At 44.1% G+C, this 14,948-nt stretch overlaps 1 protein-coding gene across 1 annotated transcript; it reads right to left on the bottom strand.

Annotated features, from left to right (window-relative positions):
- Positions 1-718: 718 nt before the first annotated feature.
- On the bottom strand, positions 719-14,808 carry LOC115328992 (transcription factor A, mitochondrial). Its single transcript, XM_029990466.4, has 7 exons — positions 14,726-14,808; positions 14,482-14,651; positions 9,015-9,088; positions 8,771-8,920; positions 7,104-7,193; positions 3,896-3,952; positions 719-1,891 (listed from the first exon to the last, which is right to left on the bottom strand). Exons 1-7 carry the CDS (start codon positions 14,746-14,748, stop codon positions 1,691-1,693), a joined length of 765 nt encoding a protein of 254 aa, XP_029846326.2. The 5' UTR covers positions 14,749-14,808; the 3' UTR covers positions 719-1,690.
- Positions 14,809-14,948: the final 140 nt, after the last annotated feature.

Raw genomic sequence — 14,948 nt, 5'->3', positions numbered from 1 at the left:
TTTCATACGTATGTTTGTACAAAAGAATCTTCTCAGTTCTCCTTACCTTGTCGATATTGATCTGCTTTTTCTTTTTTTTTTAATTGGAAAGCAGTTAGTTTGTTGTAACATCTCTTGTATTTTAAAATTTCAATGAGACCTAGTTTAAGAATAGTTTGTTATTACCACAAAAGTACTGAGAAAACCCCACCTCACTTTCACTAAAAACTGGATCGTCTAGACGGGGCACCTGTCCGGTCAAATCAGGCGTTCAGAGTTATCTAAACGACGTACTACGTCGAAGCACAGAGTGGCTTCGTCAGTTCACATCTATGCCAATTAAAAACGGTTTATTTATTAAAGAAACATGAATGACGTTTTTTTGTGAGTGATCTTTCTAATGAATAACAGTGCCTCGAAGTTGCTTTTTGTATTAAAAAAACTTTAAAATGTTTAAAAACAAACCTGGAGCTTCACATTACAGCTTGCATGGTGTGCGTCAGGGCTATTCACAGCCTCTCCGACTTGTTTCTTTGGATCCGAGTAGGCTGCTGTAGAAGAAGGTTTTGCATTCACCAGAGTGAATGACGTGCTGTCGTCATAGCTGTGCCCGCGTGCAGAGTTGTATTGCAAGGCAGTGCACACTTGTTTTGGCTAAATTGAGCATGCCGATACCGATGCTTTTATGCGAGTGTGACTCAACAGTTGCTGACGAGCAAATGCTCGTCAGCAACTGACACTTTGCTCCTCCTGCATCGAATATGTGGCAAAAACGTTTGTCACATTGCGACTTCTGCTTAAAGAAAAAGCAGAAATTGTCATAAATTCTTAAATTGTCCGACATGGCCCGGCAAAGTCAGGCCATTGGTTAATTTTTTTATCCAATTTTTTACTAAGAATTGTTTACAAATACAAAATTGCTAGCTGAGAAGCGCATCACGCATTATGCGCATTTGGGTTTCCAAAATTAAAACATACAAACAGTAGTAATTCATAGCATATACCTCATTTTTTGGGACACTGAAGTATTGCCGACTTGCCTACTAGACTGAAGACTGATCGCGAGGCTTGCCTACTACTAGATTGAAGACTTTGATCGCGAGGGGGTCTCGCACATTTCACGTGCACTGGGTGAAAAAGCAAGGATTTAGTTGAAACAACTCCAGAAGCCAGCCAGCACTGCTTTCTGCCATTTATTTTTAGAAAATGTTTGCTTACTGGTTTCCAACATTCATAAAGAAATCAACTTGGAACTAATAAGAGACCAGCACTCACAGAACACATTGGAACCAACAGGATACACAGAGTACTAGCATACGACCATCCGAGCGCTTTGACACCTCAGCACCAAAAGTGTCTGTTAGCACGGCTACACTCTTTGGCCCTACTACAAATATCACTTCACCAAATAAACACAGCACGTGAAACAGGCTTTGCAGCACGTTACTCAAACAGCGCATGAAGCGAGCTGACGAGCTGAGGAATCCAAGATTTGTGCGGTCTGTCCCACTTGTTATGTCACAAATTATGATGATGATAGCTAGAGAAGCGCCTGCCGCTAATATTGTTGAGCAAGAGAGAGCGACCAGATTCTTTTTCTCAAATATATTTTAAACGATAAAAACTTGCCGCCTATTAAACGCAGCCGCCATAGGACCGTGGTATTAAAGAAACAAACGTCGGGTTGGGCTACGTGCACACTGGGGTTTTGTCAGTGTGGCTGTTCTTCCACATCATCCACGTCTCTACCGCCGGTCTTTAGTCTTGTTCTGGGATAGAGGGACGCCCTCGCTCTGCTCGTGGACAGCTGGCTGAGGACCTTGGCATTTCCCGTTTCCTCCAGGTGAACTTCCCAGTCCGTCATCTCCTTCAGGTAACGCCGCTTGTCCAGCTCGGCCTGCTCCTGATAGACCTGGGTGGCAACAGCGAGTGACGAAAGTACTAGCTTTGACCAACGTTTTTTTTTTTATTTTTTATTAGTGCCGATAGGAAAGAGAGAAATCCCGGTACATGTTGGCCACACCTTCGACCAACGTTCTTAGACCTCAGTCAGCTGACAAGCTTCCGAAAACGGCTGTCGCCTTTTTGCGGCGCATCCGCTCGGTGGCGCTTGCTACACTATCAGCCTGCCCTATGGACAGACACGGCGAAACTGGAGATATGTCGGATACACATTACCTGAGGTGGAAAGAGATTTTATTGTGGTTTTTATAGTAAACATGAGGTTTGCGCCATACTTTACGCAAAAAGAGCGACGTTGAAAAGATGTCCTTCACCGTTGCACGTGGAGGCGTTGACTCTGGTGGCGCTAGGTATGCTATCTGCCCTTATCTGCTCGCATGCCGGCACAAAGAAGAACCGTCTTGGAACGCCGCTTTTCCGTGGAGCTTGTTAACGGATAGATCTAAAAACGTTGGCTTTAGCAGTGTTGGAGCACTGCGGAAGCTACGTTAGCCTCGACGACGTAGCACGAAACGGCCCACGTCAGTGTCAACGGAAGATGTTTCGGTCCTTGCGAGAACAAATTTAGGCGCTGTCTACGAGAAAGGGTCGCATAACATTGTCGTAAATATTTTGAGCCCCTTCTGAAAGATCGATGTGCAAAAAATTTAAGAAATGGGTGCAGATTCGTTGTGTTCCGGGCTTATCCGATGGTGCCAATGTTGTTTTTGTCGTAAGCATTTGCAATGCACTGTACCGTACTCGCATGCAAATGTGTGAACCAGCCTTTGCACGCACAGCTCGATTTCAGCAACAATAGTCGGCTCTGTGTACCGCTGAAGCTTCAAATAAAAGGCTGTCGATGGCTTGCGAGTCATACCGTTGCCCAGACACGCATGTTTATATCTCGTCCCGCGCTTATCGCGACGCATTAACATGCCAATCTAGTCTTGCATGTTCATCACGTATGCACCGATATGATTGCAGGCATTTCTGCTGACTCCAGTATGTAAAGCCAATGGATGTCCCTAGTTGCAGTGTAAGATACTCTTTAGGTGAAGACACAGCACAGCAAATGCTGCAACGCAATCAACCAGAGTAGCTTATGCCGACAGCATCTCCTTCGAACAGATGGCACGAGTAAGAAAAAAGGCAAACAAAAAAAAAGTGTCGTAATGGCAGCAAAGCACACACGCTTTCCGCCAAAAGCGCCTGCTCCGACCTTGTTGGACGCTGGCTTGAACGCCGCACCAGAGATTTCTGCTTCTATGCATTCATAAAACTGTTCTTGCCTTAGCGCTTAGTCATTTGGTGGGTGATGAGTGTTATTGGCGCTTGATTATGGGGTCGCTTGATATAAGGGTTAGGGTCGAACAAGCAGCTGTCTATCCAGCTGTATTTTACTGGTTTTGGGGTCATCATCGGCTAACAAGCATTTTCACTCTTCTTATGTGCAAGTCCTATAGACGTTATGACAAATTACCCAAACTCCAAGCAGTATGGTGGAAACATAGGTACATCCACTGCACGCACTAGCCCTATCAATATAAAAGATTCTAAGTAATTGGATAATGCAGTGACGAACGCACGTGCAAAATGCCACTTGTTTTAGGTTTTTGCTGCAGAACAATTACTGCTGCAAATGCCACCATGTGCAGTGCATGCAACTACACTTGCGACATACTCTTTTTCACTTTGGTAATTTAGTGGAAGGTCTATGAAGAAAGCAAGTTTCTCTGCTTCTTGCGCAGGCATTGCGGTGACGTCAGAAGACCAAGTTCCGATTGAAAGGATAGTGGGTAGACCTCAATGCTAGCTGCCTTGAGGTCTGCCCATTATCCTTCCAATCTAGCCAATCGGAGCTCAGCGTTTTGACGTCGCCGGAACCCCTGCGCAAGAAACAGACGAATGTGCTCTCCGCATTGACAAGTAAGATATAGAAACCCACTGAAGTTACTTGGTTATGGTTGGTTACCTGTTTCTCCAAAGTTGTCATGTTTCTCCAAGCTTCACCGAGTTCCTTCATGTTTTCCTGGGAAACAAAAGGTCCAGATATTTTTTATTTATTTATTTAGAAAACTTTACATCATCCACCATACTCGTCACGTTAAGAACAATAAGTTTTGAGCATATGTTGTTCAAAGTGGTTCTTACATGATTTGACTGTCAGATCTCTTACATGTGCATGCCGTAAGTTCCTTGAAGATATACTTGAATTCATGACAGTATTTCATGAGAAATGCAATATTTTATGCATGCAGTAGCAAAGTTTCAGGAGTGGATTATTAACTGTCACACAGCTGGTCGGGACTCTGCATGACTTCCAACTGGTATAAACGGAAGCCAGATAGATGTATTATTTTTAGACCAGAGCTTCTGACCATGTTTCACATGGTAAACGTAAAAAAAAAAACTGATGCACATTATGGTTGAGGGTTCCATAGTATATCTTGGACTGAGAACTATTTAAAAAATTGGTTTCAATTTGTATATTATGACGGACACGCTTCGCAACCTTTTGAGGTAAAGCCTGGGGTCCCACAAGGCTCTGTTTTGGCACCACTTTTTATTTTTGCTCTATATAAAGAACATTGTCAATGGCATCGGTGCTGATATAAAACCTTTTGCGGACGATTGTATTATCTATCGTGAGATAACAAGCTAAGCTGACCAAATTCTACTAAATGAATCTCTAAAGAGGATAGCCAATTAATGTGATAACTGGAAAATGACTCTAAATTCAGACAAAAATGTTTTATGTCTAACAAGAAAAAAAAAAAAAAGATGCTTGAGCTTACATACAGTTTTAATGATGCAGACTTGTGCATGGTCACTGAATACAAGTATTTTGGTATTATTTTAGGATCTAACCTGAGCTGGAATGCACATTGGTAAAGTAAAGCTTTTAGCATACACCACTCTTGTGCGTCTGGAGGGCTATGTTTGACAAATTTCATTTCATTTCATTTATTTAACCGTTAAATGCCCACAGGGGGCTTTACATAAGGGGAGGGGAGGGGGGGGGGGGGGGGGCAAATTTAAACACTCAAAATAACACAAACAAAAAAAAAAGACTAGGATGTTCATGAACACATGCAAACAGGACTTTAGGTGGTAACGAGAGAGGAAATGACAGATCTGAAGTTATTACATTCTGTGATGCTCACAATAGGTTCCGGGAGGTTGTTCCAGTCAGTAATAGCCAATTGTAAGGGAGAAAATTTGAATAGGTTTGTCCTAGGCGTAGTCAGTTGAATTATGAGTGGGTGGTCAGTGCGGGGGTAGATGTGGGTGGCCGGAGGGCAGTATTCATCTTTTTTTAAGGGAAAATTATAATATATTTTGTGCAGGTGGGTAAGACGCAATACTTTTCTTCTGTGTTTTTAAAGAGGGAGGTTTAATTTTGCTTTCATTTCGGTAACACTTGTAGGCTGATAATTGTGGAGAATGAAACGTGTAGCCCGGTTCTGCACAGCTTCCAAGTTTTCCTCCAGATACAACTGATGGGGGTTCCAGACAATGGATGCATACTCGAGTTGAGGACGGATGAAAGAATTGTATGCGATGAGTTTTGTTTCTTGCGTGGCCTTATAGAGATGGCGCTTTAAAAATCCCAAACTTCTGTTTGCTTTCGCAGATATGTAGTTTATATGAGGCTCCCATGATAAGTTATGGTTAAAGTTGATGCCAAGATACTTGTAGGATGTTACGGCTTGAATTGGTATGGTAGAAAGTGAATAGTCAATCTGAGTAATGTTTTTTTATCTCCATTTTCCTCTCGACACCATGCTTGAATTTGTAACAAGTCATTTTGCAAGAGGGTACAGTCGGTTACACTCATTATTTTTCTATAAATCATGCAGTCGTCCGCATATAATCTAATAGTGGAATTCAGAAGCTCCGGCAGATCATTTATGTAAATTAAAAACAACAATGGACCCAGCACGGTTCCCTGCGGTACTCCCGATTTAACAAGTTTTTGTGACAAACAATTGTTGTCTATAACAACGTTATGAGTTCTGTTTGAAAGGAAATTTTCAATCCAGTTTTAGGAGAAATGTTTCATTTCTCCTAAAAAGAAACAGAAGTGACGATATCGCGTCCAATTGGTTAGAGGCTCACGTGACGAAAGAGGGAGCTTCCATCATTTGAGCTTCTAACCAATCAGACGCGATATTGTCACTTCTGTTTCTTTTTAAGAGAATTGAAACATTTGTCGAACATAGCCCCCTAGTACTAGCATACAGGAATATATCCTGGTTCCCACATGCACAGAAGAATGTAAGCATTATAAAAAGATGTCCAAAGAAAGGCAGTCAGATTTGCATACCACAAATACAGCCGTTCCCAGTTGGCAGCATAACTAAAAATATGCTGGTTTATTGACTATTTATGATTGCACAGCACTGGGTCAACTGAAATTTATGTTCCTCCTCCTAAACAACATTTAAAATTGATAAAAACAAGTATATTAAGCTATTGGAAGCAAGAGCCACTGGACATAAGTATAGCAAAGCACTCGTTGAGTATATTCTTTTAATAATAGCACTTTAAGATACTCATTTTTGCCTTCAGGTATACAAGACTGACAGTCTAGAAGGCACTTTTTTAGTTAGCAAGTGTTGAATTCTTTATTGGTGCAGTTGAAACCCATCTACTTTGTCAATTTATGAAATGATATGCGATTCCTGTTTCAAGAAAGATATAACGTTTGTTTTTCAATCTATTTATATTTGCCTTGTCCCAATACCTGAAAAACTCCCAACAGGGATTGGCAGTATTTTGATATAAATAAACATATTACTTTTTTTTCTTCTTCTGTGTCATACATCTAGGCATGTTTTAATAAAATAAATAACAGATCTTAATTGCACACGCAAGAATTGTACATTGCTAATATAAAGCGAAATATCAGTGCCACTTTGTGAGGAGACAAACTTTCTTTACTGCCGTTCTTCAGGTGAAAGTGACTACTAGTACATGAACCGCACATAACTAGTGTAAGTAATACTTAATACGATCGGGAAGAATTTCGTGCTGTTCCAGGTTTGTCGCCAGGTTTTTCCAGTGAGGGTGGACTCTTGCAGCCCCTCATATGTTGAGACTGTATTCTCACTATTTTCTGGCACACAAAGCGTTTTGGTCACAGGCGTAGTGGATGATCACTTCCAATTTGTACCCACCGTGATGGGTTTGTTATCAGTCTTCATTTTAAGGCAGAAGATATTGAACGCCGTCTTGGGTCCCTTGGGTTTCTCCAGCTTGCGAAGTTTCTAAAGAATAAATTCACCACATTTTGAGCAGAGCTGTGACAAATGTATTTATGGCTTCACATGTGATTGACGGTAATTTAAAACCTCGTCGTTTATTTGCATAAGCTACCGTAAAATACTGTGAAGTGCCCTCCTCGTTCAAGCGCCCACCCAGTTTAAGTGAAAGTGGGTGGGTGCCCCTCCGGTATCTTACAGTAGTGCATGGCTCTTCAAGTGCAAGCTCAAACCAGAAACAATTTGACTAGTGACCATGCCCGATTACTTTCCGATTTATGTTTTAAATGTGTTTTAAAACTTTCATAATTGTCAGCATCAGCTATGTAAGTCATCTGATTCATATTCATAGAAGTACCGTTATATATTGCACCGGGTCTGTATAAGAAAATGTTTGCGGCAGAGGTGTACAAATATTCAAAACTTCTCATCATTTAACAATGCTGAATGCTGGGCTAACATCGTTTCTCATTATTTCCAATTAGCGTTTGCAATTTGATTCGTGGTGCACTTTTGCTGTTTGAAGTATCAAAGTTTTCTGCACATTTAAAAATTGCAAATATAATGTCTTAAGAATTCCAGACTTCTCACATAATGTTTCACCGCTTCGTACTGGTGCATGTGCGTCAAGCTTCACTACTTCAGACCAACGTGCTAGGAAAAACATCCCACGTGGCAGAGCTTCTTGGACAGTTTGAAGGGCTCAGAAATTTTGCTCGCTACCGCAGGTCAACTGTTTTTAGTTATGATTATACTAGTTTAATCCCAAATTTTAAATAGCAGAGCAAAATAAATATATATATATATACTAGTTATGATTATACTAGTTTAATCTTAAATTTTAAATAGCAGAGCAAAATAAATATATATATACAGACACACACATGCATGTACACACACACATTAACCTACCGCAAAATACAGGGCAAGGGCCCACTCAAACTTTAGAGATAATCGCAAAAAAATGGGGGATGGGCGCTATTCCGGTCATCTGTTTTCTATATAAATGTACTGTGCATATTTTCTCAGATCTTTCAAATTTGGGAATGGGCGCTTAGTGTGGAATAGGCGGATGCGCGGCATTCTACCGTATGTTTAAATAAATAAGGTAGTCATTGCCCAATATTGTATCACACCCAAGTCCAGGGCTGGCAGCCTACATTGATTGATGTGCATGACAAAAGTCAACTGGAAGTAACTGTACTGTGATGCAATGTAATGTGTGAAGGAAAAGAGGGATAGTGTTTGGGAGATACTGGCTGTATATACTAACATTGTTTCAAAATTCTGCCATAAATCACACACAAATGCTGGCTGTAAAAGCTTCTCAGATGGCTAGAATAAGTCACGAGTGGAACAAGAATGCTATGGCACCATAAACAAAATAATCAGTTTTGTGCTATCAAAGCACAAATCAGTGACAGCAGCAGGTTCATGATTGCAGAAAGGAATATGCCTCTCTGTCACCGCTAAAACTAGCTTCGGGTTCAATCTTCACTTTCTGCAATACTATTTGTATGTATGTGACACGAAATACTTTTTTTCCTTTCTGACCCTCGAGTGTAGTTGTGAAAAGACCTTACGGTCTTGAGGCGACGCTCGCTCCTTGCCAGTTTCGCTCGTGCAATGGTATCCTTGAAAGCCAGCAGCTCTCCGGCAGAAAGACCAGATATGAAGTTTTTGTACTCTTTGGCATACCTCGCCGCATCTTCATGTGCCAGCTGTAGGTACTTCTGGAAGCGTAAAACGAATGCCAATTTGGGTAAGGCAAATAGAGGAAAAACAGGTCATGACACGACTCAAAATATGAAAACACTTTCTACAAACCTGTTTTGTTTCTGCGTCAGCAGCCCTCCATTCCATTGCGGCTAGTTTGACACGCTCCTGACCATCTTTCGATCCTGTAAGTATAGCGCATGAAGCACATATCACAGAATGCATGTGCTTTAGACTAATTTACTCAACTTACAAAACGTTAAAGTTCAACCTTTCAACAGTACTTTTTCACGACCATGCCCATGCACCTTCCACCCCACAAATTGAAAGGAAGAAAAAAACTATTTATTTTTCCCCCTATTTCTCTTCCTTTTCTATTTTTTGCTCATTGTCCTTAAATCCTAGTGGTGCCTTTGGCAACTGTAGACGTCTCCACACACCGTGTCTAGTTCCTGATATCCAGCTCTGTATGTCTTATTTCGCAATACTCCCGTCCTGGATTCCCTTGAACAACAACAAGCTCCCCTTAAAATTGCCACAGATATTTTCTCTGGCAATATCCATCTTGAATAATTCATGCATTTTCCAGGCTAAAATAGTCTGCACCACAGTGTAAAAAGGCTCAAGTCGAGTAACGGCATCTCCAGGGCCATCCAACTCTCGTCCCCATTTCTCATGCTCACCACCAGATGGCGCCACGGTCGTTGATGCCTGCGTGGGGAGTTAACCGTTTAGCGACTGCAGCGAAGCTTTGCACGTGCTAAACTGAACGTGACAGTTAAACGTGGCACTTTGATGCGGCGGTGGATATTCCTGATGTTATGCAAAGCTATTAGCTCTTCCGAAGAAGAGCTTTTGGCCCGTGTCATTTCCAGCATTTCTGCGTATGGCGCATGCTTTCTTTCTTTGTAAAGTGAGGAACTCATATTTGCTGGGCTATTGAGATTGCGCACTGGGCTGTGGAATGGTAAACGTTGGAGTGTGTAGAGGGCAGGCACTCAGATTCAAGCACACTATTGGCATGCAAAGTACTCTGACGCACTCGCAAGGGATGGGACGCTGAAGTCCGTTTGCTTGTTAAGTGCACACCAATTCCACAACAGGCAACGCCCTTCCCACGTTTGCACAAACAAGCATACTTTAAAGCAGAAAAAAAAAAGGCACATTATTAGCATATTTTTTATGATAGGCCTTAGAGTGGAAGCGTGATCATGGATCACACTTACGCACTAATGCATGAAAAGAGCTTTTAGCTGGCGTGCTACTGCTTTTTATCGCTTCACGAAGCCCGAATGTCAATGGAAACTCTTTCATAAAGTTGACCTGTTCACATGACTCAATGAATGTTAGTTCAGGTGTACAAACAGAAAAGGCAGAAATGGATGCAGCAGAAATGTGCTTTGATCTATAAATTTTGTTTATTGAACAAATAACTAATTCATTAACATGAAAGTAAATATCCTTTACTTTGACGAACAAAAAGTGATGGTGTACAACTCTCGCACTTTCAGGTGAAGTAAAACTGGATGTGTCAAAAGCATACCTCGGCAAACCTCACTCATGAGGGCCCTCACTCACCCTCACCTTACAGGTGAGGTGAGGGTGAGTGAGTTTCTGAACCAGGAAAATTTATGAGTGTGAGGGTGAGTGAGGGCCGTGAGGGCCGCGAGTGCGTGAGGGCCGTGAGGGCGGTGAGGGGTATGAAGGCCATGAGTGCGTGCGGGGAGTGAGGGCGGTGAGTGGCGTGAGGGCCATGAGTGCGTGAAGGGTGTGAGGGCGGTGAGTGTGCCAGGGCCATGAGTGCGTGAGGGCAGTGAGTGGCATGAGAGGAGTGAGGGCCGTGAGGGCGGTGAGTGCATGAGGGGTGTGAGGGCCATGAGTGCGTAAGGGCGGTGAGTGCGTGAATCCCCCTTCAGACGCAGCATCTTTCTCACCAATTTTGGTGTTGATGGCGGGTTGTTCTCTAGCTTTCCCTAGATCGACACGAATTGCTGAGATTGAGTCCGGCTCGAAATAAACAAGCAATTTGGAGCGATTCGAAGACGTTTGATGCGGCTGCATCTAATCAGGGACGCAAAATTTTCACGTGATACCTCGTGCCGGAGATGATGACACCGAAAGACTTGGTTCTGGTTTGAAATCGATCGTTTTTGGAAGTAAACTATTTCAGAAAGGTGCATTAGTATTCTTAACGAGATTTAGATGCATAAAAATAGTGCAAGAAAAATAAAATTTTATGATGACGACGGCAAATTGCAGCGATTGGTTGCTGCGTGTGATTGCAGGTGGCCCGTATTGCTGGTGTTGCGACATCAAGTTTCTGGGCAAAATTGCCCCATCTGAAGCTGGCTTGAGTGGCATGAGTGCGTGAGGGGCGTGAGAGATGTGAGGGCCGCGAGGGAGGTGAGTGCGTGAGGGGTGGTGAGTGGCGTGAGGGCCACGAGTGCGTGAGGGCGGTGAGTGCGCGAGGGCGGTGAGTGGCGTGAGGGCGGTGAGTGGCGTGAGGGCAGTGAGTGGCGTGAGGGCTATGAGTGCGTGAGGGCCGTCAGGGCGGTGAGGGCCGTGAGGGCGGTTCTTTCTCGTTCTTCGTTGAGTAGTAGGGATAGCACGGAAACTTTGTTGGCACTTCGTCTTGCGAAGTGGACATTGTTGTTATAGACGGCTTTACACAATCTGCTCCCAAACTTCAACTCGAAATGTCACTTGCAGACAAAGTCTGTCGGCTGCAGCAGCCGGTCATTGCACAGGATCACGCCATGCCATGCCTTTAGGCGGTCCTCTTCTTTGAAAGCACCAAAAAGAGACAGCTTCTCCATTCACATTTTGATGTTACAGCATTGAGGAGCTTGCGTCACAGAAAAGCCGGCGTCGGTGGCGTGATGGGAAAATCCTGATTGGTCAATAGGGTCATGACGTTACAGCCAGATAACCTCGCACAGAAATTTCAAACCCACAACGCTCACGTAAAACGGGATGTCACGCGTGGAATGAAAGTGATTAAAACATGATATGTAATGGGAATTAAAGGTCGCTGCATGTCTCAAATGCTTTCAGTTTGTAATTCACTTGCCTTAAAGAAAAATTTTAAAAATTTTAGGTGGGGTTCGGTTGCGAACCAGACACGCTAGTGACCAGGCCATGAAAGGTACGCTTGCACAGCGAATGAGAAGCGGATGCAAACGAGGCCCGATAACACTACCACGTTCCGCTCTTAAAGGCGAAGCTTAAGCGTCCTCCCAGTTTTGTATCCTGCGTTCCACTATGGCATGTAGCACTTCTTCTCCATTGGTGGCACCTTTCGGAAGACAAAACTAGCCAAAAACAAAATGATAACCGCGGGAGACTGCGCAGAGTTGCAGCCCAGCACATGCTACTGCCGCTGACGAAAGGACATCCTCGTAAAGCCCCTCTCCTCGGCATTGATGGCACGCTCTGGTGGCAGAAGAGAGAGTCGCGTGCCAACCTTCGCCACAACGGCTCTGCAGCGGAGGTGCAACATAACACTGCTTGAAGTATTTTTATCGCCATGGTCTGCATATCTACCTCCCATACTTTTCGGTTACCTCGACGGCTCTGAGACAAAGCGTCGATCTACAAATCACCAGTTGGCAGATTCAAATCTCATCCAAGGTGCCAGCAATTGACGGAGGCTGACTGCAGAGAACACGCCATGTAAGCGAGATTTCAGTTGCACATCAAACGACCCCCATGTAGTTATGCGATGTTGTTGATAGATTCAAAATTATTCTTTAGTCCTTTTTTCCTTCATTGGCTTGGTACCTAAAACCCGCAAATTTATGCTTTGTCCCATACTCCCCACTATTGCCGAAATATTTCAATCAGTGTTTTCTTGTTCGCTTTCTCAATCTTGCGTCAACACTCATGTACAGGTCCCGTCAAAGTAAAACGGAGCGCCGGAGCGGCGACCGAACTGCATCGCCACGCTATCTAGTAGTAAAACATATAAAATAGCGCAACAGAAAGACAAGGACAGGAAGTATACAGGACAGGCGCTACCTGTCCTGTATAGACGCTTTACCCACGCGCCAGATTGAGCCGCCATAGCCGCCCTTCCCTTGTCTTACCGAAATGCCGAGCCAGTGAAGCGGGCGTTGACGGGTCTTCACAAGGGCCTATGCTGGGCACAAGAACACAGTAGCATCTAAAATGGCAATGACCTGTCCTGCTGTGGTAATGATGAAGTGAAGCGAACGGAATAAGAGGGAACAAAAACTGAAGGTCAGTATTGGCGGCGCCCATGCACAGATGCTGTAAAGCGTCTATACTTCTTGTAAAACATATTTTATATGTTTTACTAAGATGAACCAACTAGCCCAACAACGTACCTTACTAAACTATCTAGTAGCTCCGGCTGCAACTGATAGGTGCCGTCTGCGCATGCGCGCTTGCCGTTCGCGGTGTCCTCCGTCTTTTTTGTTTGATCTTCGCATTATCGGCTTCTCGAGCTGCCAAACGCTGTTCCGATAAACACCGCTAGGTGTTCGGCTCGGGCTCGCATGGGGAGGTAACACCGAAGGCAAGTGGGAGAGAGGGGCCAGTGTTGTCGAGGAGCACCGCTCCTTGTGCTATCAGGCATCAATTTTAGGAAGAGTGTTGCGCCGCTCGAACCATTGATAACGTGTGGGTGGGAAGAAGGAAACGGAGGCCCCAGCGGAAGGCACGTTTGCATGCGCAGATGTAGCCTATCAGTTCCAGCCGGCGCTGCTAGATAGCGCGGCGATGCAGTTCGGTCGCCGATCCGGCGCTCCGTTTTACTTTGACGGGACCTGTACATTGCTAAAAAAAACTCTTTGTCCTTGTCCATTTCTCCCACTTTATCCATTCACAAATTCTTCCTTATGATATGCTTCTTTCTTACGAATGACAACCACTTCTATCAGCCTGCACCCCTCGATTTGGTGTTCTTTCAAAGCCAATCATCCTAGCCTACCTTGGACGACCAGTTTCATACAAGAACTGTTTCCAAAAGTCAAGTTCGTCACCATAATTCCTTTCCCTAACCCCTTTCCGCGAGAACACCGGTGTGGGGCTACGTGTGGCAATTCATCTGTCAGACTGTCTGCTGGTTGCAGGTGAAAACAGTCGAAGTGCCTCCGACAGTACTAGCTGACGTGCCTCCGCGGCCAGACGGCGCTCCTAAACAAAAAGTAACGGCTCGAATGCTGGAACTTGGGTGGCACCGGTATCGAAACGAAGGAGTGAGAGATATTTGAGGAGATGAGGGAAAGGCGAAAAACTGTAGCGGAGAGAAACATAAAATGTCGTTGCTTTCTCCCAAGGGCTTTTAAAGCCAAAATATACCCTCGAACCGTTCATTTGGAAAGCAGGCCAACAGACGACTTTGGACACAACCGTACACCTAATCGAGGTGTAGCTCACCAAACTGTGTTAAATAGGCACAGGCACGAGAGCTCTTCAAAACGTTTTGTTTACAGGGGCAAGAAAAGCACCGTCGAAAGCGCTTTCCAAACTCACGTGCAGCAGCGAGGGGGAGCACCCCCTCGCAGCTGCACGTAACTTTTGAAGGGACCTTCGGGAGTAAGTAATCCTCTGTTACCCTTGCATTGCCCTTCCAGAAACGTCCACTTGTCCTTGGTGAACATCTGGTAGCCGGAAAGTGCTTTCTTCGGTGGCTGAGGAAGCTCGGCGAGTCCCGGTGTTCCCTTTCTGGCCGCGAGACAGCGAACGTTCCGTAAGAGGCATTCTTGGACCAGATGTGCCCATGCTCTGAAAGAAATTTACACGGCCGGGAAAATGCTCTTGAATTGATCGAATGCCACGACAAAGACATTCAAACGAACCTCGTGAGGGAAGCCACGCTCATAATTTTGCGAGTTTGTTTCAACCTCGTTGGTTTGTTTACATGTTTAGTTTCTAAACCTATGTAGAGAGGGCAGCACTATTTTTCCAGCGCTAGCACTAGCGCTGCCAGGATTTTGTTGAGTAACAGCGCGATTTTTAATTAAACGTGAGCCAAGAAAGACACAAAACATTAAGTAAATTAGGGTACATACTATACGTTTT

The sequence above is a fragment of the Ixodes scapularis genome, unplaced genomic scaffold, assembly GCF_016920785.2.
Source record: "Ixodes scapularis isolate PalLabHiFi unplaced genomic scaffold, ASM1692078v2 PGA_scaffold3__209_contigs__length_174095766, whole genome shotgun sequence".
Lineage (NCBI taxonomy): Eukaryota > Metazoa > Arthropoda > Arachnida > Ixodida > Ixodidae > Ixodes > Ixodes scapularis.
The sequence above is the reverse complement of the archived record's forward strand: the minus strand, read 5'-3'. Positions and strand labels throughout refer to the sequence as shown.

What these genes read in the sequence shown, in the direction of transcription:
- LOC115328992 (XM_029990466.4), bottom strand. Translation starts at nt 14,748, where the DNA reads ATGAGCGTGGCTTCCCTCACGAG. An exon ending in AGCGTGGCTTCCCTCACGAG is followed by an intron (nt 14,652 to 14,725) that starts GTTCGTTTGAAT and finishes AATTTCTTTCAG; the next exon opens with AGCATGGGCACATCTGGTCC. An exon ending in CTGACGCAGAAACAAAACAG is followed by an intron (nt 8,921 to 9,014) that starts GTTTGTAGAAAG and finishes TTACGCTTCCAG; the next exon opens with AAGTACCTACAGCTGGCACA.